General features: G+C 42.0%; 2 protein-coding genes across 4 annotated transcripts in view; one reads left to right on the top strand and one right to left on the bottom strand.

Annotated features, from left to right (window-relative positions):
- The window catches only part of AP3M2 (adaptor-related protein complex 3, mu 2 subunit), an 8,689-nt gene extending 2,989 nt beyond the window's left edge, over window positions 1-5,700 (top strand). The window contains exons 3-8 of the mRNA XM_014955906.1: window positions 541-678; window positions 1,212-1,297; window positions 1,833-1,966; window positions 2,453-2,660; window positions 3,487-3,631; window positions 4,067-5,700. Of these exons, the coding sequence (XP_014811392.1) occupies window positions 541-678; window positions 1,212-1,297; window positions 1,833-1,966; window positions 2,453-2,660; window positions 3,487-3,631; window positions 4,067-4,167 (812 nt within the window). The 3' untranslated portion in view covers window positions 4,168-5,700. The remainder of the gene's footprint in view (window positions 1-540; window positions 679-1,211; window positions 1,298-1,832; window positions 1,967-2,452; window positions 2,661-3,486; window positions 3,632-4,066) is intronic.
- Window positions 5,701-6,480: 780 nt separating this feature from the next.
- On the bottom strand, window positions 6,481-21,261 carry PLAT (plasminogen activator, tissue). Of its 3 annotated transcripts, XM_014955895.1 has the most exons (14): window positions 21,142-21,261; window positions 16,161-16,252; window positions 15,110-15,149; window positions 14,570-14,701; window positions 14,053-14,166; window positions 13,517-13,691; window positions 12,862-12,953; window positions 12,440-12,614; window positions 12,030-12,115; window positions 11,423-11,618; window positions 10,828-10,964; window positions 10,599-10,739; window positions 8,960-9,108; window positions 6,481-8,174 (listed from the first exon to the last, which is right to left on the bottom strand). In XM_014955895.1, exons 2-14 carry the CDS (start codon window positions 16,239-16,241, stop codon window positions 8,016-8,018), a joined length of 1,677 nt encoding a protein of 558 aa, XP_014811381.1. In that variant the 5' UTR covers window positions 16,242-16,252; window positions 21,142-21,261; the 3' UTR covers window positions 6,481-8,015. The 3 variants fall into 3 exon arrangements, with proteins under 3 accessions (XP_014811381.1, XP_014811382.1, XP_014811383.1); XM_014955896.1 differs by lacking the exon at window positions 14,570-14,701 and having other exon boundaries at window positions 8,016-8,174; XM_014955897.1 differs by lacking the exons at window positions 14,570-14,701; window positions 21,142-21,261 and having other exon boundaries at window positions 8,016-8,174; window positions 16,161-16,605.
- Between the last annotated feature and the right edge of the window lie 219 nt (window positions 21,262-21,480).

The following is a 21,480-nucleotide window of genomic DNA, read 5'->3' as shown; positions in this document are numbered from 1 at the left end:
CGTTTTCTCCCATGCAACTCCTCAACAGCCATAATCCCTTTATATAATGACTTCTGTTAAAGAGACAGTGACTACAGATAGTTACAACAGATGGGGGTCATTCCTTACAGACAGAGAATAAATGGACAGTGCTAAATACCATTTTGTTGTACTTATTGGATAATGCTGCTGTACCTATTGGTTAAACAAACACTCTTTTTTTTTTCTTTTTTTTTTTTTTTTTTTTAAACCCAAACAGATTACATTTCCAGTTACAGCCATGACATGATTTCTGGATGAGTTAGTTTGGTGTGGGGTTTTTTTGGGGGTGGCTTTTTGTTTTGTTTTTAGTTACACTTCCCCATGCCTTATTGTTGTATATTTTAGAGTTGTATGTAAGAGACATGTAACACAAACAGTGAGTCTGGAAGAGTAATTGCTCTCCTACAAAGAGACAGAGGTTCTCGGGGATTAATTGCAATTAAGTCATAGGAGAACAAGGACTTGTTCTGGAGCATATTCTAACTTCTGTGGTTGTTGTGATTGCCTTTCTTTTTCCAGGAAGCACAAATGTGGGTGACCAGCTTCCTACTGGACAGCTATCAGTGGTGCCTTGGAGACGTACTGGTGTAAAATACACCAACAATGAGGCATATTTTGATGTGATTGAGGAGATAGATGCAATCATTGACAAATCAGGTATGGAAGTTGATTCTGGCTAAGACGAGGGTAACTTGTCCTGATGGTGCCTGAAGAGAGATTTAGGTTTTCAAAGAGGAGCACCTTTATCGAAGTGGGGGAAGCTCTATTCCTATTCTTACTCTGGAATATTGCCAACTGATGGGTGCTATACAGTCAGAAATCTTGGAGAGGTACCAAGGTTTTCACTTGTCTTTGTTCCTAAGGTCTTGTAAGCAATTCTATATTGGGGAAATAGTGCTATGCACAATTTTCACTTGCCTTCAATTTCCTTAGTTTTTGTGCATTTCAGTCTTGTTAGAGTCGGGAGCTATGGTCATTAAAATGGACATTGCTGGTGTCAGTGGTTCTTATTTATATGCATCTTCTCCAGGAGTGGTTGGGAATGAGAAAAATGTTTAGAGAACAACATAATGAACCATGCCAACTCATGAAGATAATAAATTTCTGTTCTCCCCATTAATAGTTTTTCTACATTGGGATTTTTTTGATCAGTTTTCATGTAACTTCCAGTGTTTACTTTATTGTTGCAGGTTCCACTATTACTGCTGAAATCCAAGGGGTGATTGATGCTTGTGTCAAGCTGACTGGGATGCCAGACCTTACCCTCTCCTTTATGGTAAAACACAAGGGTGTATCTTTAATTATTTTGCAAAGGGTTTCCCAGCCCTGCTGCTAGGATCTCTGCCTCACTCTGATGGATTCCAGCAGATAAGAACCTGCATATGCCAAATGAAAAGAGAAAGATCTGACAATGGAAATTCATAGTGAACTTTAGCAACTTTAGGCCTGAAGGTTTTATTTTCAGATTCTTTGTTAAAAGTACTGTTAGGGTGTGCTGTGACTAAGTTTCTGAAATGCAGTGGTGCTTTTGGCAGATATCCTAAAGGACCATCTTTTTTTGTGAGTATGCATCAATGTAATTATTTGACATGACTAAGTTTTCTAAAATAGGATAGAGGTTATTGAGTGCTGCTATCGCACAGAGGTAACAGCATCAAATAGCTTAATGTGTCTGAATGTAGATACCTTCAGGTGGGCAGAGCGCATTGAATGGTAGGCCCTTCATGGATAGAAGACTGAGAAGAAGAGGAGGAAGTTATTTTAAGTAATACTACTTTCACTAACTTTGTGACTTTCTTCTTTTCTTTCAGAACCCGCGGTTATTGGATGATGTCAGCTTTCATCCATGTGTGCGTTTTAAGCGCTGGGAGTCAGAGAGAATACTCTCCTTCATTCCACCCGATGGAAATTTTCGCTTGCTCTCCTATCATGTCAGTGCTCAGAAGTAGGTGATAGATGTAGTGCTCTGAATTGTGAAATTTGGATCTTCCTGGCTAGGGGAAAAAAACAACCAAACAAGAAAGGAATTGCTTTTAAAGATCAGGTGGCTTGTTGTGCCAAATGTAGTAGAGGTACATGGTGCCTTTTTTAAAACCCGTGTTTTGTCCTTGATTGGAGCAGTGACTCTGTCATTTCTTTTTGGTCAGCTAGCATTTTTCAAAGACTAGTAGCAGATAAATAAACTAGAGAGGAAAAGAACTAGGCAGTATGGAGTGATACAACAAGCTTGATTTAAAAAAAAGTGTAATTAAGACTTGAGAACAGGATTCTGACTTTGCTCTTAGATCAAACAAATGAGTGTAGAATTTCCTTCTCTTTTAAGGAAATTGTTTTCCAATGTTTTCAGTGTAGAAGGCAAGGACTGCATTAGGAAAAGCAAAGATGAAGGTGAGAGATTGACAAGGACTTTCTGTTCATGTCTTTATTCTAGTCTTGTGGCAATTCCTGTCTACGTTAAACACAACATCAGTTTCCGTGATAACAGCTCACTGGGACGTTTTGAGATCACAGTGGGGCCGAAGCAGACTATGGGGAAGACTGTAGAGGGAGTGATGGTCACTAGCCAGATGCCAAAAGGTGTCTTAAATATGACCCTTACACCCTCTCAGGGAACACATATCTTCGATCCAGTTACAAAGGTGAGAGGAAGGAGAGAAATAAGATCTGGGCTTTTTTAAATCTTTTTTACCTTTCAGCAAATGAAGTTGAGCTGTTCGTGCTTACATAAACATCTCCTTGAATGTTGCTTTTCTTAAGGCAGTATCTTTTCTTGGGGTGAGAACTTTTTCTGGACAATTGCATAGTAGAAGCTGTGTTAATCCCCATAATAAATAGTTCAGTGACTGAGTGGAAAGTAGTTCCAGTTGATTGGTATGTGCAGAAAATCCAAAAAATGGTATTGTATGATGAGGCATTAGTCTGGTGGGTGCTTTACAAACTTCTACGTATCTAGTTGTCATGCCTAGCACTGTACATTAGACTTGGTCCTTTGCAAACACTGAGGATTTGGGCTGGTTAGTGGGTTTTGATTTGTTTTGGGATGTTCTGATTTTGTTGTTTGGCCTTCCCCACCCTGCGTTCACTTTTTTTTTCTTATTGTAAACTTAAATTTGTTGGTTTACTCACAGTAGAGCCTCAAACAACACTGCTTCAGCCGTTCAGAAAGGAGGCAGTTCTGCATTATCTTTGTCACTGCTACACATAGGAAATGGGGCCTCTAGTATAGGTAGTGGACGTATCATTGATGGTAGGCTTTTGGGGAATCTCGTGGAAAGAGAGAGCGAGCAAAGGTCCAAGGCAGATGTTGCTTAAGCCTGTTCTGTGTCTGTCCAATATGAAAGGCAGGATACTAAGACAAAGGTCTTTTCCATGAAGAAGCATTAAAAGCTGTCATTGGAAGGGGACTCCTCTTTGGAGGGTGTTACAGCATTTCTGTTTCATTGCTGCATTTTCTGTCCCTTGAAGCTGCTGTCATGGGATGTGGGGAAAATAAACCCCCAGAAGCTGCCAAGCCTGAAGGGGAGCGTGAGCTTGCAAGCTGGGACATCAAAACCAGATGAAAACCCCACCATTAACTTGCAGTTTAAAATTCAGCAGCTGGCTATATCTGGTAAGTGACTGTCAGGTAAAGCAGCTGAATGTTCTCTGCTGTGTCATTGCTCACTTTGCATGTAGCTGAAATAGAATGTACTTCAGAAGGCCTACAGAGCTATCTGAAACATGTTCTGCAAGTAAAAAAAAAAATAGTGTGTTTTGATGACAGATACGTGGATTTGCTCTCTGATGCTCTATGAAACAGGCTATCTACATTTCCTTGCGTTTCATGCTTACAGACCTATAAAGAAGTTTAGGACATGGATGTGTTTGTAAAGAATGGTTCTGACAATTAGCAGTTGTCAGCTCTTCTCAGTTCTGTTTACTGCTTGCTAAAACTTTCCCTATGCTTTCTGCACCTCTAGTATGATGTTCTGTTCCTTTATCCAGAGGGCCTGTCTGCTTTGTTTGTGGCAGCAGTCATTCTTATGTTGTGTTTGTTTGCCTCTAGGACTGAAGGTGAATCGCTTGGATATGTATGGGGAGAAGTACAAGCCCTTCAAGGGGATAAAATACATGACTAAGGCTGGCAAGTTCCAAGTCCGAACCTAGAGGATTCCGTAGTGAGGAAGAGCACTTTCCTGTTTCTCCTGTCCCTAGCTGTTGGATGCAGCCTCTTACCCTGTCCATCTATTTAGGGTTGCTCCCTTGCCTGTAGCAGCATGAGAGCCGCTGCTTAGGGTGCTGGGGAGCAGGGAAAAGTGAGGTTGACCTGAAAACACCTCATCCTTAGCTGAATCTGAAGTGTTTGGAACAATGGCAGATGGGAGAGGTGTTCAGGTCCCTTGGGATTAGTGAGTCAGCTATGTAAGCTTGTATCACCTTCATTTTGCTGTCTTAAAAGAAATTCTAAGGATTTATTGCCTTTTGTAACTCCTCTTCCTTATCTTTTGGTTGGCTTTTATCCCTTTGTAGATGATACAAAGTTGAATTTCCACAAACATCACCTCCAGTGCAGTGGTTTGGCATCTGCCCTTCTCCCTCGCAGGGCGTTAGGGCAGAAAGCTGTCTAGTTCTTGGCAGCACAGAGGTCACAGTCGTTCTGCCTCAAAGGGACTGGAAGAAGTGGAAAAGTAGATTGTCCCCACCCGGGATGGGAAGTGAAGAAGCCTGAGATTGGGGATGGTGCCACAGAGGGAGGAAGGGAAGAACTGGATGTTTTTTCTAGATATTTCATAAGCCATCTTGGTCATCAAGTGTCTTGAATCTCTGGAGATTGACTGGAAGCATCTAAATCTTAGTATGGTATCCTGTGAAGGGCTGGCTGTAGCACATGCAGTCTTGTAATGAGAGGTGTCATCGGAATGTATTTCTGGTTCTCTTACTTCATCAGCGTTTTAAGGTAGGGATTCTCCCAGCTACTTTGGGGAGTCAGGGAAGAAACAGAGGCAGGACAACTTTTGCAGAGACACAGCGCTCTGATGGAAACTGAAGTTGTGGCTGAAGGAAGGCGATCACTATCCTAGTAATTGTTGGAACCTCCTTTTGCCTCTTTTGCCTCTGCCTCCCTATTACAAATGAAGGTGATACTGCTGTTCTCCTGCTCACTGATGTCTTTGAGATAATTGTGTCCTGGTACCTTTGTAGTGTTTCTGGCTTTCCTACCTCCTTCCAGTTCCTGTACCACTGAGCTGCTGTGCAGGTGGATTCAAGCCTATGTTGGATTTCTCACTGGGACCATCTCTTCTGCAGGAGCTGTTGCTGCATCTGCCCATTCCAGTCTGTGCTGCATCTTTCTGTACAGCATAAATAGAAAATGAGAGGCATCTACACTATTCCGTATTGTCTGTAATGTGCTCTTTGGCCACTAGATGCCAATGTGTTTTCTCTGTGGTAACAGAACTTGTCCCTAAGATGCCGTACAGTTCATGCTTGTGAACAGATCAAGGTGACCCTAAATGAAGGATGACATACGTTCTGGTTTGCATGTGATGGATACTTGCATTGGACAAGTGGTGTCTTGCATGTGGAATTGCAAGTTCCAATGCAACTGGTGGGTGCTGTAGCAGGTGGCCTTACTGCTGAGCATGTTCAGTGCAAATATAACCTTCAGCAAGGGCATCAATAAAATTCATTTTCACATGTCGTCTGTGTTATTTCAGAGTGGTTTGTGTGGGCTTTACAAGAAATGCAGTTAGTTGGTATTTTAGGAGGAAGGTAAATATGTGAATCGTATTGTGGATGCCTTAGGGAGATAAATGTCTTTCTGGAATTGGGATTGTCAGCTTGGGACTAAGTCACTGTCTGAAAAGCTAAAATTAATTACTTTCTTGGTAATTTTTCTTATTGTCTCCTAAAAGGAGCACTGAGCTCTTCCTAGAACCTCAGTGAAACTGTCTTTAGGAATGCAACTGAACCATTTTCGTTTAGTAGGTAGGGTTTTCGGTAGCAGGCTAAGGCTGTGCTTTAATTATGAAGACAGTGAAATACCTCTTCATCTTCCTGCTCCTCAAGTACTAAGGTTGTCGTTTGGCTTTGTAGCTTTGGATTTTTAATTTTTTTTTAAAGTATCTTTCCTTTCACATCGAAGTGATTTGTGTTACTCAAGATCTTGAAGGGCTTTTTATAGGCGTAAGAGTGTCTGGCCTTTATGACAAGGTTCCTATATCAGTCTGAGGTGGGTGCAAGTTCCTATCGAATATAGAAGGGCAGAAGGGGTAAGCAGGGAGCAACATCAGCGAGATAATTTGGTAGATGATGATATAAGGAGTTTGGGAGGAAATGGGTGGTGTAGCTGTGTACTTCAGTTACGATAAATGCTGATGTTGACTCATGAGAGAGGAATGGAAAGTAATTTGTCTTTTTCTCAAGGTTATTACTTAATAAAATACAATTAAAACCAACAAAAAATCACACCAAAAAAACTGAACTGTGACTTTTGTTTATTAAACATCTTGGGGTTTTTCCCCATTCCCCTGGCTGGAATATGGGACTTCTTGCTGAAGATGACTGGATTTACACCACTGTTTCTCTGAGGACACGAAGATCTCTTTGAGATCAGTTTCTAAGCTGGTAGCTAGAAAGGCATGGACCGTCTGTAAAGTTGCCATTTACAAAACCCATTTGAGGAAGTAATGGGCATCCTTACCAAATCTCTCTTCTGTATGTATTGATTAATAAGCTTCTCTAATTTGACTAGAGGCTATGCTAGTAGATCATCAGAGAGCTCCTTAAAACTGAGTAAACATTTGGAGTTATACTGTTTTAAATTTCCCAAATACAACAGGCTACTTCTCTAGCTACAATGCCTGGTTGATACTAAAGCTAAACTGCTTTTGTAGCCTCAATATAATTGTTTTCCTTTTGTGAAACAGTAATCACACATGCTTTCTCTTAATTTATAAACCGATTGCACAAGAGAGAATTTCTCAAAGAGGCTTAACTCTTAGAACATGCATAGATACCACTTGGCATTACATGGCAACTACAATGCAAGTAAATAATGCTCGATTACTTAGATTCTAGTTCACAGTGACTTGGTTATACCTGTTGTGTCTTCTGTTAAAGGACAAATGCAGCTTTGTGACCTTTGACTTGATTTTTACAGGTGGATGTAAACGTAGCAGGCACCTAAAACTGCCACCGTTACACTTGTCCTTTGTTCCACCCTGCTGCTGCGCTAAAGAGGGAGGTTTTGCTTTCATACCAACTGATAATGCATAGAAATCTAATAGTCAAAAAGTAATGTGTTGATTCTGTGGCAGACAAGGCTGGTGTTAAGATTTTAACCTATTCTATATTTAAATATTTAGTTCCTACCCAGAGGAAAAGCAGGTGGAAAAAGAGGATGTTCTAATAAGCTTGCCATCCTGTTACTTTTTCAGTTTGGAACTGATTCATTAAGTAGTATATTGATATGGAAATAAGGCACGTAGCCCATGCCTACAGCTGTGCTCTTTCTGTTGGAGTCAAGGTGAAACCAGCTTAAGCTCTGTCCTTATACCATGTTACTTTGGTTATTTAAGCCTGACTGGAATGTTTTCCAAGTTTACAGCCAAATAAGGAGGGAGATGAGCTTTTCAGGAAATGAAAACTGTCCCCTTTGACTTTAGTTTACACCCATTCCCAAAATAACATTGCTGGTCTAGGAATGCATGAGCATCCCATGCCCAGTTTATTCTCTCGGGCCAAAAATTATTTTTAATTGTACTTGTGATCTAATGCAAGGAGAGAGCTTGGGGATGTGGGGGGAAAGGAGCGTTAGCTTCTGATAACCTGTAATAAGGAAAGGAGAGTTCAGTTGAGAAGGTGCCCTTCCTACACATTGCAGTCTGTCTTCCTTTAGTACTGAAAGTCATAAACATCTGGAGAGACAGGAAGCCCTGTCAGCATCCTGGAAACAGCCAGAAGGAAGCTGCAATGCCATGGCCACAAGACTGTGGATAGTTCATTTTTCTTTCTTAAGGTTTCATGTTGTCCTGAATCCAGTCAAGATAACGATTCACATTGGTATAAACGCCGGGTAAGTCTTTGCGGCCACAGCCTATTCCCCAGCTGATGATTCCAATTAGATACATCCGATCATCCTTCATACAGACCAGGGGCCCTCCAGAGTCACCCTGCAGAGAAGTAGCAGGTTAGTAACAATCTCCTCATTTGTTTGGTTTTGTGATGTTTTTCTCCCCACACTGGCTTTAGTTGTGCACTGGTGTCTGCGCAAACACCCTCTGTAGTGTGCTCGCAAATCAAGAGTGCTCAGTAACAGCGCCCTCATATGGTCCCAAATGGGACAGACCCCAAAAACTCTTTAACTAGCAATACAGCATCTGACTTTGTATAGTGCTCATTTATGAAATGTAGGTGAGACATTGATAAGAACAAAAAGAGGAATGCTCTTCTTCGAACTATACTGCCATGTGTAACAGTAAAGCGAAATTATTTAAAGAGCTGTTTAAATGGAAAGGATGTGGGTCGAATGCGTGCCCTCCTTTTTTCGTCATGATATAGCTGCTCCTCCTCCACCATCTTTTAGCGTTTTGTCTTTTCTCCAGTCTTCAGTTGACTGGCACCCCCCTACTCTCACAGAACCTCCTGCTGAGCTCACAAGAGAAAATATTAGGAAATGGTGCTGAGGTAGAGTTTCCTGCTCAGTTTTGTGGTATTTCCTATATTTAGGATTTTCAGTGTATTGTTCTGGTTTGTTGGTTAAGTATGGCCTGTTTTCCCAGCTGAGGGGTGGGGGTAGAAAACGGGAGCCAGCAGTTCTGTTCTGCAAAAGTCTACTAAAACTTCCATGTAGCCAACCACAGAACTTCTTTAAACTATTTTCTGAAACATTTTGTTTAGTTACCTCAGGCTATCAAGGACAGACCTGAAAAGAGACGAGGAACAGAACTGGGTTTACCTTGCAGGCATCATCAAGGTGCCTTGTGTCTCCTGCACACAACATGTTGTCAGTAACTGTCCGGTTGTCCAGATGTTGTGTTGTGCACCTGCTGGCTGGGAACAGTCTGACATGGCCTTCCTTCAGGTGCTCTGAGTAGAATGGAGAAACTGGAAGAAAAATATCAATATAAAGACATATATATGGCTGTGTTTATATTTAAAAAACAATAAATTGCAGGTTGGTGTCTGTAGTTTAGGGGAAAGTAAACAGAAGTAGGTGGGAGTAGGGGTGTGGTGTGGCTCAACTATTATTTCCTTGCCAAAGGGTCTTTTTCAGTTCCTGGGGGTTCTGCTTTGCTAATGAGAACATCTTAAATATAGTTGAGAGATAATATTGCTGCTTTAGTGAGGTTAAATACTAGAGAGGTTTTTGTAGGCTCCAAGCTAAAGACTGCTGGGTTTCTTGGGTGGATAAGTCATCTTTGCACAGTTACATCAATCAAAATGAAGTCACAGGAAGTGACTATGAAAATCACTAACTGTATGAAACAAGGTCCTGACTTTTTAGTATTAGATTTACACTAACAAAAATCAGATGCCTTGCCATACACAATACTGAGTAACTGGATAGGAATGTAAACTTGTGCTACGTTGGAATGGAAGGGATTTTTTTTGTTTTGGTTTGGGTGTTGGGTTTATACTCCTGCATAGCTGCAATTGCCCAAAGCTGAAAGTTGGCAGGACTGTTGTTTTTCAGTTAGTTTTGAATTACAGTTGCAGCATCCTTTCCCTCTCAAAGCGTTTATCCTGTACTCCCTGTAAGCATTGCTGAGGACTAGCCTTGAAAATACTTTAAGAACACTTTATGCCACATTTATATGTTAAATTGCAAGTCTGTTCCAAAAATCCTATGGGTTCAAATCATGATTAGGTCTTGTTATGATGGATTGCTTCACAGTCTCTGTCCCAGAGTTTACAAGTCAGAGAATAAAAAGAAATTAGTAGATAATGCTAGTAAACAAGAGCTGATTTTTTTGTTTGTTTCTTTGTTTTAAATATAGGTCAGCATGTGTATACTTTCAGACAGATTTTATTTCTGTTTGTTGAAGGTCATTTAAACCCTTTAGACAGCCTTTTAAAATGTATATATATGGGATTGATATTTCTTTAGCTGGTTTTTGGGTTTGGTTTTTTTTTTGCTTATCACTGCACAGCCTATGTATCTTTTAGAATAATGCAACTACCTGTAGCTGTATAGTATATTAAATCTTGACAGAAATGGTTTTATGTCAGAATCACGATATCTAAAGGTACTCAGTAGAGCAGAAATGGGGCAGCTCTGATTGCAAATTTTCTGGCTTTCCTACCTTTATTCATAGTGCCATTTTTTGTGTTTCTACTGCTGGAGAGTATCAAGGAAGACACTGCTAGCCCATGCAGCTCACAGAACTCAGATGAATGAAATAACTTACAGCAAAATTTGGTTTTGTGTATCTCCCACTTACACATATGTTTTGTAGTGCTTACATAAGCCCATATAATAATTCAGGGGGTCACACATAAAGCGATGCTAAAGGTCTGAATTCTTTGAGGGCAGGGGACCCAAACTTTGGACACAGTGTCCTCTACTTACACTTAGAAGTGTATCTTCTACTTACATTCTTCATTTCTGCCATAACCAGAGACCTCGCACTCAGTCCAGTCAGGCAGCTGCAGTCCTGGTGTGGGGAGACAGGCAGTGCGGACAGCGTCTGTCTCAACAGCACAGTCTTCTGCATCTGAGCTCAACTGCAACAGAGCTGAAGGGGGAAAAAAATCCCCACTTCATTAACCACAAACTTGAGCCAACTGTGACCTTTCCAGTCACGAGGTCCGAAAAGTTCTTACCAATGTCATTGTTGAAGTTTTCTGAGTCAAATCTCTCGTGTACAATGTAGCTCTTCACTTGAAAGCTTTGTTCATTTTCCTCAGGAGTTGCTCTGGAAGTCCTACCCAGCACAATCTTCAGCTGATTTGTACTAAAGCTGAAGAACAACACTGTGTTACTTTCTTCCTGTGTCAATTGGAGTGGACTCTTCCCTTGAAGATGTGCTGCTGGAACTTCTACTTTTCTAATTTTAGCACTCTTACTACATTCCCTGGGCAGTTTCACCTCAAGTGTCCTATTTCCCTTTGGTTTTGCGCTAATTGCTTACAGCCATCATGGCAAAGCTCCTCTGCCAGCCCCTTGCTGTTCTCAAGTTTCTGATGGCTCTGCATCTCTACCAACAACTTTGTTCTTCAGCTATTTGATATTCTGCTGTGGTACCTTAATGCCGTGCTTCTAGTGTGCCTGTCTGTAATGCTCAGCACAATTAACTCTATAATTTTTAATGTAGAGGATAGAGCTTTTTCACGTCATTTACCCTTCAAGTAAGGCTATACCAGATGCTTCCATTTTCCAGGGGTTTTTCTCCCATATGGCACTGAGTCCTCAACTTACCCTTCCTCAAAACAGTGAGCAGCTGACAGAACCCAGCAGGAGCTGATGAGAACTCCTCCGCAGAGGAAGTGCTCTCCCGGAGCTCGGCGATACTTAACAAAGATGGCAGCCTGCCATGGGTGAGCCGTGATGTCTGCGTAGGAGCCGCCTCTGATCCTGTACTGCTGCGCTCTGCGCTGCCGCAGCCCACAGGTGGCTGTGGATGAAAACACACAGGCTTTTTGTCCAGGCACTTTTCCTTTGAGTTTGGGTTAAGGGCCTGTTAGTTGTCAATGCATGTTGAGGCATCCTGGCACGAACTGTTTACTATCTGACTCATTCCCGTTTCCTAGGAAACTTATTCTGATTTGAAAAATACAGTAAGGAAACCCTGCCTTTTTTATCCTCTGTTTCTGCAATCTTCCCTTTTGGCAGAGGAAAAGGCACTTCTGTGAGAGTAGAGCCACAGAATCTCTTTTTACTCCAAAAAGCTGCTGCTTTTTTTTTTTTCTCCTCTTTTTTTCCCCCAGCTCTTATTCACTGTAGGAGGCTTGAGTTTAATACAAATGACATCCAGAATAGTAACGCCCCAAAGAAAGAGAAGAATCAGGAGTGCTGGGATCCTTACAGCAAGTAGGCACATTGCAGTACTCCCACGTGAGCCGATTTCCTTTCAATACATGGCACCAGGGCTTACTGTCATTGTCAGGATTCCTGCAGCACAGGAAAGAGAAGAGCTATTTGTTTTATCAGATGTGCAGGGAGTTCAGGGAGTCCTAAAGGTGGGAGACTGCATTCTTTTTGATTTTTCTAGAGATGCAGAGGACCCTAGGGGCACATGAAATTTGCGTTTACAGAGTCGATGTTAGGGAAGCATAGGTCATGTGGAATAGATTTATTGTTGTCAGTGACCTTCACTACCAGCAGTAATGTATTTCTTGTGCTTTAATAACCCACATAAAAGACTAGAGCTCTGCTTCAAGAGTACCACAAGGAAGTTTGGTGGGATTTTTTTTGATTCTATAACTGACTACATACCGGCAGAAATTGTGACTTCCAAGGCCCAGCTGGTAAGCATCTCTTCTCCAAGCAGTATATAAGTTGTTGATAAGGATTCGAGAATTCCACCTCAAACAGGCAGCTCCAGAACTGGTAACGCTGTGGCTGCCTCGGTAGTCTGTGCCTCTTCCAGTTTTGCAGTTGATGTTCCCAACTTCAATAAGAAAGCTGCATGTTAACTGATGAATGTGAATCTGGCAGCTGTTCCTAACTGTGATTTCTTTCAAGGCATCTATGTATTAGCTATAGTCTGTATCATAAATATTAAAATCTTAAACATGATTTAATGGGAGAGTCTCAACTTTTCAGGCTACAGAAATAGCACAACTCCAGAGAGAATCCTTATATATGCAGTGAATCGTGGAAGCTCTAAAGTCCATTCCCTGTTCCCCTGCATGTACCTTTTGAACAGGAGGGCACACTGCAGTGTTCCCAGATGTACTTTCCCCCTTTATAGATATAGCACCAAGGTCTGGAATCCTCATCTGGGTTTCTGAAAGAGTTATGATATTATGCATCATTATAAAGCTACTGTTACTAGCTCCATGTCTGCCATCTAGTTCGGTAACTTAATCCTGCTCCACAGTGAAGACATGGACTGAAGCATCAGAAGTCGTTTGGATTCCTATTTTAATTATAAAATTGTGGAGTACACAGGTAAGGATGAGACAGCCAACAGCTAGCAGGAGTGGGCAGCTTGTTTGTGCAGTTTAGTTTATGTGCCAGAAGCACTATATTTTTAGAGTTTTGAGCAGGATCTGGAGCTGCAGGGAACTAGTTTACAAAGGGTGTTTTAGGCACTGAGAAGGGACAAGGGATACTATGGGTTGAGAGATGTATACATTTTGTAGTCTGTCATAAGCATCCAGTCTAGATAGAGCTGAAGCTCATACGTGTCTACAGAACTTGCAATTACTGCTCAAGGGCTGTGTGTATTTGCACCTGTGCAGAGTGTTCTCTGCTTGGTATAAGATGCTTCAAAGAGCTGTCCCTTTGCTCCAGGCTCTTAGAATGCACTGATTCCTGTGGCTCTGACTGGTGCTAGGAGCCCCTCACCTGCAATAGTTGTGATTGCCCAGTCCCAGCTCAGTAGCATCCTCTCTTTGGCCACTGTACATCCGGTCCATCAAGCCGTTGCTATTCCAATTTAAACATTCAGTTCCACTCTCTGTCATGCTCCATGTACCCCTGTATGATACTCCAGCATCTTTGTAGCACTTAACTTCAGTATCTGAGCAAAAGTGAAGAAAATATTACTATAACAACAGCATCCGAAATTCCGGTTCCCTGGTCTCTGTTCTGTTTAAACTTGGCTTCCAGATGTCTTGTCTACTAAGTTGGTGAAAATGCCTTGCCAGGCAGACTGTAAGTATCCACGAAGGTCTTCAGCTCCAAAATTCAGAGTTTTATCAAGAGACGCTGAGAACAGCCCAGGTGTCCTTAAAAGTTCTTTGTAGTATTAGCTTTAGAATAAAAAGAGGCAACTGAACAGAGAGCCTAGTATACAGCAGCAGCTTCTGGGTACTCATCTTTCTGCACTGCGTAGCTAAAACCAGTAGCATTGTTCACAGTAATGGACATGGTTTACTCACCTATTTCACACTGCTTCCCAGAGAAACCTTGGTGGCACTGGCAGATGAAGAGCTGTGGGGAGTAATATGCCTGTGAACACTGGCCCCCATTGTAGCATTTATTTCTAGTGCAGGCTATGGAATAAGCAAAAGCCAGGAAATGGTGTTAGATTTCACAGAAGTTAGAAGCTGGCAGTGTATACCCATCTTTCTTCTCCTGTCAGTCTCCTTTAGCCTGTTATGATTTTCCGTGCCTACCTGTTATTGTCATGTGCTTACAGATGTTTTGTGTAGTGCTTACATTCCTCCTCTGCTCCGTTCTCTCCACATACACTGTTAGGAGCCTTCACCAGCCCCTTGCCCGCTCCCACTTAATCCAGCCTGAGTCGGTATTTTCTTTTCTATCCTATTCTATTTCAAGCCAAATTTTCTGGGTGGTAATGCCTTCCCTGATAGTGAGCTCTTATTTAGGATGATTAGATGGACAATCTCTCACCGCCCATCATCTCTTTTCTCTTTTTTTCTTCTTCATACTCACCTCTGATAGGCACAGTGTGGCAGCGATTCCGACCACTGTCGCACCTACAGTATTCTATTCTGCTCCCTGAGAGCCTCAGCCAGGTATCCCTGTGCTGGTAAATTTCTCCAGATGAATTGTCTGCGCAAATGGCTGTAATTGGAGAAAGGAAATTTTCTTTTAGAGATTCAGGGAAAAGACCTGGCTGAGTAAAAGAACTCCCTTCTCTTTCTGGGAGAAAAGTATCTGTGATGGAAGCATTGGTCTAATGAGCTGCCCTTTTTCCTTCTCAGACCACAATTGTCCCATCTGTTTTCCTGCTGTGTTGTACTTTTCCGCTACTGACTGGCCTCTTTTTCTTTGAAGAAGAGCAGAGGGAGGGGAAAACTTTGTTCTTGGAGTTGTGGATGGTACTAATGGTCTGGTATTTTTGCCTTTGGAATCTCTCATCCAAATAACCATGACAAACAGTTTCCAGGTTCCGTTCCCTCAGCATCATCTGTTTTCCCCTCCTATGTTCATAAAGCCACAGGTAACATGGTTGTAGTTTGCCTGACTTACCTCTAGACCTGGCTCCCCGTTTGAAACGCGTGCGTAAGCCCTGCAAGCAAAGAAGGTTAATTCTGTGAGTAACTGTTCTCTTGAGAAAACTGGAAGAACAAGTGTCTCCGAAGAGCCAGTCCTTTTCTTGAGGTCTTGTAAATCAGGGGAGCTCTGTCTGCTCTCCTCATCAGACAGTGAAATGTGCCTTTAGTATCTCAGCCTAGGAACCAAGAATTTTAATAATCGAGTTGCCACAGGGTACCAGGTGGTTGCTTGTCATCCATTTGACGTGAATTTGGGATGTGCTGTGCTCACGTATTGCGTGAAGTGATTATGGGCTCTTGGAGCATTGCAAGTGCTAACTAAAGCTTGTCAGCTTTCTGCTATTTGAAGGAGGGTCAAGCAAATAATTTTCAAAGAATTAAATGTGAACAAGCAGTTATTTTTGCTCATTGAGATGCAGTTTCCCCATAAGCCTCTGTAGCTTGATTACCTTTGAGAGATATGTCTCCTGCAGCCAGTCAAATAAAATATTTTGGATAAAGTTTTAAGGAAGAAACTAATTTAGAAAGCTGCTCTAATCAGGCAGCCACAAGAGAAATAACATAAAAAGAAAGAGTAAGGCCGGGATAGCACTTTTTTGAGAAATAGACTAAACATTTTAGAACTGTCTAGGGTTTACTTAAGCTGTGCAATGTGTGGCTTAAAGTAAGGGGACATAGCAACCATCAATGGCCAGTTGTAAGTAAGAGTAACGATGAAAGTGATGCCAACAAAAAGAAAATTAAAAGGTGATCACAATGGAACTCTTACTAACAGTGAAATGTGACAGTGAACGGATACACCAAGAAGATTTGGAGATTTGCTTAGTGAAATGAATACCAGCCAGGATAACACACTACTGGAAATCCCACTTTAGAGGTATACACTACTTCGCAAGATTTTCCTTTCTCTGATTTCTAGTGATATAACCAGATTCTGCTTCTGTCTGATGCAGACAGCTGGAGTCAGTGGTAAGGCTGAACACGCAAAAGGATTGCAAGAGCATTATTTGATACGTTTAACTTACCTGGCATTGAACAGTTGTGATTGCTACCACCAGCAAGAGGAGACATGGGAGTCTGCCTGCCATTCTGAGTGTTTTCCACATCACCTCCAAATCTCAAGATATTTATAGAGACAAAAGAAAAAATAAGATGTTGAACAAAGGCGGTTTTGCAGCGTGAAATGGAGTTCAAGGTCATAAGTTTAAATACAGGTTTTAAATTATGAAAATTCTTTTTAAATTAAAACACGCTTTGTACTCTGCATTTCTGCAGTGTGCCCAGGTGGCCAAGAAAGCCAATGGCATTCTGGCTTGTATTAGAAATGCCGTGACCAACAGAAGTAGGAAGGTGATTATGCCCCTGTACTCGGCACTGGTGAGGCCACACCTGGAGTGTTGTGTCCAGTTCTGGGCACCTCAATACAAGAGAGATCTCGAGGTGCTGGAGCGAATGCAGAGGAGGGCAACGAAACTAGTGAAGGGCCTGGAAGACAAATCATATGAGGAATGGCTGAGGGAGCTGGGACTGTTTAGTATGAGGAAGAGGAGGCTGAGGGGAGACCTCATCACTCTCTACAACTACTTGAAAGGACACTGTAGAGAGGTTGGTGCTGGTCTCTTCTCACAGGTAATTAACGACAGAACAAGAGGGAATGGCTTCAAGCTCCAACTGGGTAGGTTTAGACTAAACATTAGGAAGGAATTTTTCACAGAAAGAGTAGTCGGGCATTGGAATAGGCTGCCCAGGGAGGTGGTTGAGTCCCCATCCCTGGCTGTGTTTAAGGGATGTTTAGATGCGGTACTGAGGGATATGGTGTAGGGGAGGACTATGTAGAGTAGGGTAGATGGTTGGATTCGATGACCCCAAGGGTCTTTTCCAACCTGAACGATTCTATGATCCTATGATTCTCAGCCACCTGGTCTCACTGTCCTGGTGTCACTGGACAGAAACCTGACAAGCTAAAGCACACCCTTTTACGTCTGGAGGAAACTCAGAGAGCCTTTCCTGGGAAGTAACACTGGTAGAAGTAAATTCCAAGTCCTTTTTCCCAAGGTTGCTGGAAGCCAACAGTATCGTGTGCTTTATTAGAGACATGGACTTGTCAAACGAAGGAGTGTAATACTGATTGGAAAGTGTTAATTGAGATTGAGGCCTACCTAAGAGATCTCTTGCAGAGGCAGAAAAATATGCTGAAGGGTCAATCTGTGTTTTAAGAAGGTTTGCATTTTCTGCACAGACTGCTGCTTTGGCTGGGAGTGAGGGCTTCTCTCTTGTGTCAGCAAGGAGACTTTGGTTGACAATAAGTGGGGGCCCTGCTGCTATGTCTTTGATTTTCAGTATTTCTACAGTTTCTCCCCAGCTGACCTCTTAGTTTCTACTGTTGTCCTATGCTTTTACTAAAAAGTGTGAGTAAGGCAATTGGCTGGCAGGGTAGCTTTTGGTCTGTTGTTCTCATTTATTCCTTGCAGCGTTTCTTTCCATGTGTCACTTCTGTGCAGTCACAACTGTGCCTTATTCTCTCTAATCCCTTCAGCGGCTTTACACTTCAGACAAAGCCCTCTTCCATACCGCATAAAGAGTTTCGGCTTCTTCCAGACTGATTTACACAGTCTGTTTCCTAAGGCAGGAGTCTTGGGAGAGAACCTCCAATGGTCTCTTGTGGGAGATGGCCGGCTGGTATGGTGTGGCTGGAATTAAGGATGAGTCTGAATTTCTGCCTCCATTCATCTCATTTGCTTTGAAAATCTACTTCTCTCTTCAGTCATCAGAGGTTAATTTCCTAGCTGGTGGAATTGCTGCTCTGACCTGGCCACGAACAGCTACAGGAAGGACATTTGGGCTCTGTGATCCATCTGTTTTCCTTCCTACTGTAGCAAAACATTTCTGTCTGGCCTCGAGCAGGCAAGTTTCTTGGCAGAAGCATGAATTTAGATTTCTCTAGTCACTGACTGCAGTGAGATGTGCTACCATCTTGTGCCCTGGTTTCCTCTCCTCCAGTTTTTTTTCCTGACAAAGGAGGAAAAATGATTTCTTTCACCAAAGCCAAGCTCCTTCTGTAAGCGCTGCCTGGTTTAGGGCAGCTGCTGGGAGGAGAGTAGAGGAGAGCACACTCATAGCACAGCATAGTCTCGAGCGTGTAGAAAATTTTAGCACTGAAATTAAGCAACACAAGGTTTTTTTCCCTTGCTGTACTAAATGCCATTTCTAATCTCATCCTCATAGCAGAAAAATACACTGGATGTGACATACAAAGGCAGTGAAGGGCTTCCTGAGATTGCCTTCATACCGGCAAACAATGTGCTGTACTGTGGGCTTCTGGCTCCTCTGTTAATTCGTGTAGGAAAAATCCCCAAGGAGATGTATTTTGCTCATTCTTTTATCTTGGTGACCTTGTAGTAACAGGAAAAGATCAGGCAAATGTATGTATGTCCAAGAACTCCATTGAAGCCTGACCTTAGCAGCATGAGTCTGGTAACTAGCAAAGATCTATTTTATATTTAGAAACGCTGCTGAACTTGAGGACTTTAAATGAGGATTTATTGGTATAACAGGACTTTATGATGGAGGCGGGGGAGGCCGTTGTTCATGGCAAAACTTAAGTTAGTACGGTGGATACAAATGATTACACAGTGTCAGAAGCTTAGAAACTGAACACCTATGGGACTCGAAATACGGCATTACGTGGCAAGGTCCAATGCATCTATTACAAACTGGGAAGTATTGATTTTCACAGTGAGTAATAGATTTTAAGGACTGGAGTTGTCATTATTATGAAATCTGATCTCTCACAATAAGACAAATAACTTTATCACAGGTTTCCTGACTTAAACCTATAATTTTCTTCCTAAAAGTAATAGTTACTACTACTTCCAGAAATTAGAAGCTCAGACTCTGTTTATATAAAACCAGAGAAGGCAGCTGGATAATAGCTGGTGAAATTGGAGTATGACAGATGAATGAATCATAAATTGGGATTCAAGGCTAAAAAAGGGAGAGAGTTTGGGTTTGTTTTTTTTTTTTTTAAAGATTGGGTCAAATCAAAAGCAAGAGGCATAAATACTCATCTCTGAAGCAGAAATGGAGTACAACAGGATAGTTTAGGCTATGGTTTCTCATCATTAAACTGCACAAAGAAGAGACTTAAGTTGCAAGTCAGACTGAGAAGATTCATAGGAACAGCTTCCACAAACCTTAGTTACTCCAAATCTTGTCTTTAGGTCACATCTTGATGATGAGATCCTCGTAATACAGAGAATTTTTCAGCGATTTGTATTAGTATGCAGATTTTGCAGTATACTTTATATATAATTTCAAGCCCTTTCTCACATCCTAGGAAGCATTTTGCATTGTATAGCAGGCCTTTTTAAAAGCTGAAAGAGCAATTTCCAAATAGGCATCGACTTCAATTACATCTGAACTAAATCAGCAGCGTTCCCAAAGCTGAAATGGAAGATCTGAACTGGTGCCCAGAGCCGTTCAGTTGCTGCTAGCCCTGTGTTAGATGCTGCACAACATGTAGAGTTACATTTCTCCCTCTCCTGTCCATCCACTGGTGGCTGCTGTCCAAATGCATGGAAAACTGGTAACAGATGTTACCAGATGTTTATTTTCTGTTTCGGGAAAGGTACAACTTAGGCCAGTACATTGGAACATTCCAAATGATAAGCTCTATCAAACTGAAAGCATATGGCTGTTTGAAACATACCATGTTTACAAGACTCCAAGCAGAATCCAGCAAGCAATGTGCTTTCTGGTAGGGCTCTGCTGAACAGTTTGTGCCTTTTGCTCTCACCCTTTGCTTCCTCTCTCATCAAAAATACTCTTAGCAATAAGCCAGAGGCCTCAATGTGGTGTGCTGATATTTTGAGTCTACGCTTTCAGGTACATTAAGGCATAAAGATATGCAATACCCTAAATTTATCTCTTTTTGCTGAATCATCACCAGCAGGAATACTTTAAATCCCACATATTAATTTATTATTATTAACAGTCCTTCTAAGCGGTAAGAGTGTGAGTATTATCAATGTGGAATAAGAGCTAAAAAAGGGATGTATCTTACCAAGGTAGAACAAAAATCCGTTAACAGAAATTAAAAGTAGCTCCTCCCACCCCCATGCCTCCCAATAACCTAGAATGTCCATTCCAGAATACTTTGATTCTGAATCTATAGTACTAATAGCTTTCTTGCTGATGAACAGCTATCTTGATCAAATTCAAGCAAAAGACTGCAGATCTTCACTGCCTTTTCCTGCCTTCTGGAGAAAGTGCTTCTGTATGCCTTTTCTAAACTGAGCAGATGAATATTAGACTTGTACCATTTCTCTTTAAAATAGAACAGGGGTCAGACCTCTGCTTTTTGGGAAAAGAAATAAAAAAAACTAAACCCAAACAACCAAAACAAAAAAGTAAGATTCTATAGTCTTTGAAGGCATTGCAGGAAATTGGTATTTTGGACTCTGGCTTCGTTTTGGGAATCATTTTCAATATTTCCTGTGGTTTTGGCAGCGTTTGAAAAGAAGCATGTTTAGGGAGAACTGCAGATGACACACCCTCCTCCTCTTTGTCACTCCATTACCCCGGTTGGGAGCCTGGGGTGAAAGGCACGGTCTGACTACAAGGAAGACGATAAATTATCCTTTCACAGCTAGCTCTCCGGGTCTCTCCTTGCCATGAAGATATTTGTCTGTAACTCTTCCTTTGTTTTAAGTTCTTTTGCTAATGTTCTTTAGCAGCAGACTCCTCCCTGCTAACTGGTCAGCGCCTGGGGCTATCAGCCCTTTCCCTGGAATAGCTAAAGCTTTCTTGAAACAACTGAAAGCTGGCAGCTTTTCCCGGCACCATGAATCGCTCCAGAAGCTGAAAGGCAATAGCTCGGTTAGTTAACGACCGTGGTGCTTCAGTGAGATTCATTAAATAATAATATTTAATAGTATTTAATGACAATGCCATTGATGTTGAAAACGGGAGACGCACTTTTTGAAACTGGTGCAGAGTAGTACCTACCTTTTTGCTTTTTCTCGTCTGTTTTCTGCTGCTGATTTCTTTTCCTCACCAGCCTGGCTTTGTGCTTTCTCCGTCTCTGCTCTCTCTGAACAGCTCCTGGCCTTAAAACCCGGCTGGAGGGGGAGGAGACTGCGGCGGTGGCGGGCGGGCTCCCCGCGGGCCGGGTTGCGGGAGGAGCGGGTTCGGGAGAGGGGACCCCGCCGATGGAGCTGCGGGGAGGGCTGGGGTTACAGACGGTTTGGTTTGTTCTTTCTCTCATCCAGTCACAGAGCAGATTCAGTCTTCTAAACAATGTTCCCCTCTTGACTGCCGTAAGCTTCAGTGACAATAGTACGTATC

This window comes from Calidris pugnax, unplaced genomic scaffold (assembly GCF_001431845.1).
Source record: "Calidris pugnax isolate Ruff unplaced genomic scaffold, ASM143184v1 scaffold314, whole genome shotgun sequence".
NCBI lineage: Eukaryota > Metazoa > Chordata > Aves > Charadriiformes > Scolopacidae > Calidris > Calidris pugnax.
Note: the sequence above shows the minus strand (reverse complement) of the source record. Positions and strands in the feature narration are given on the sequence as shown.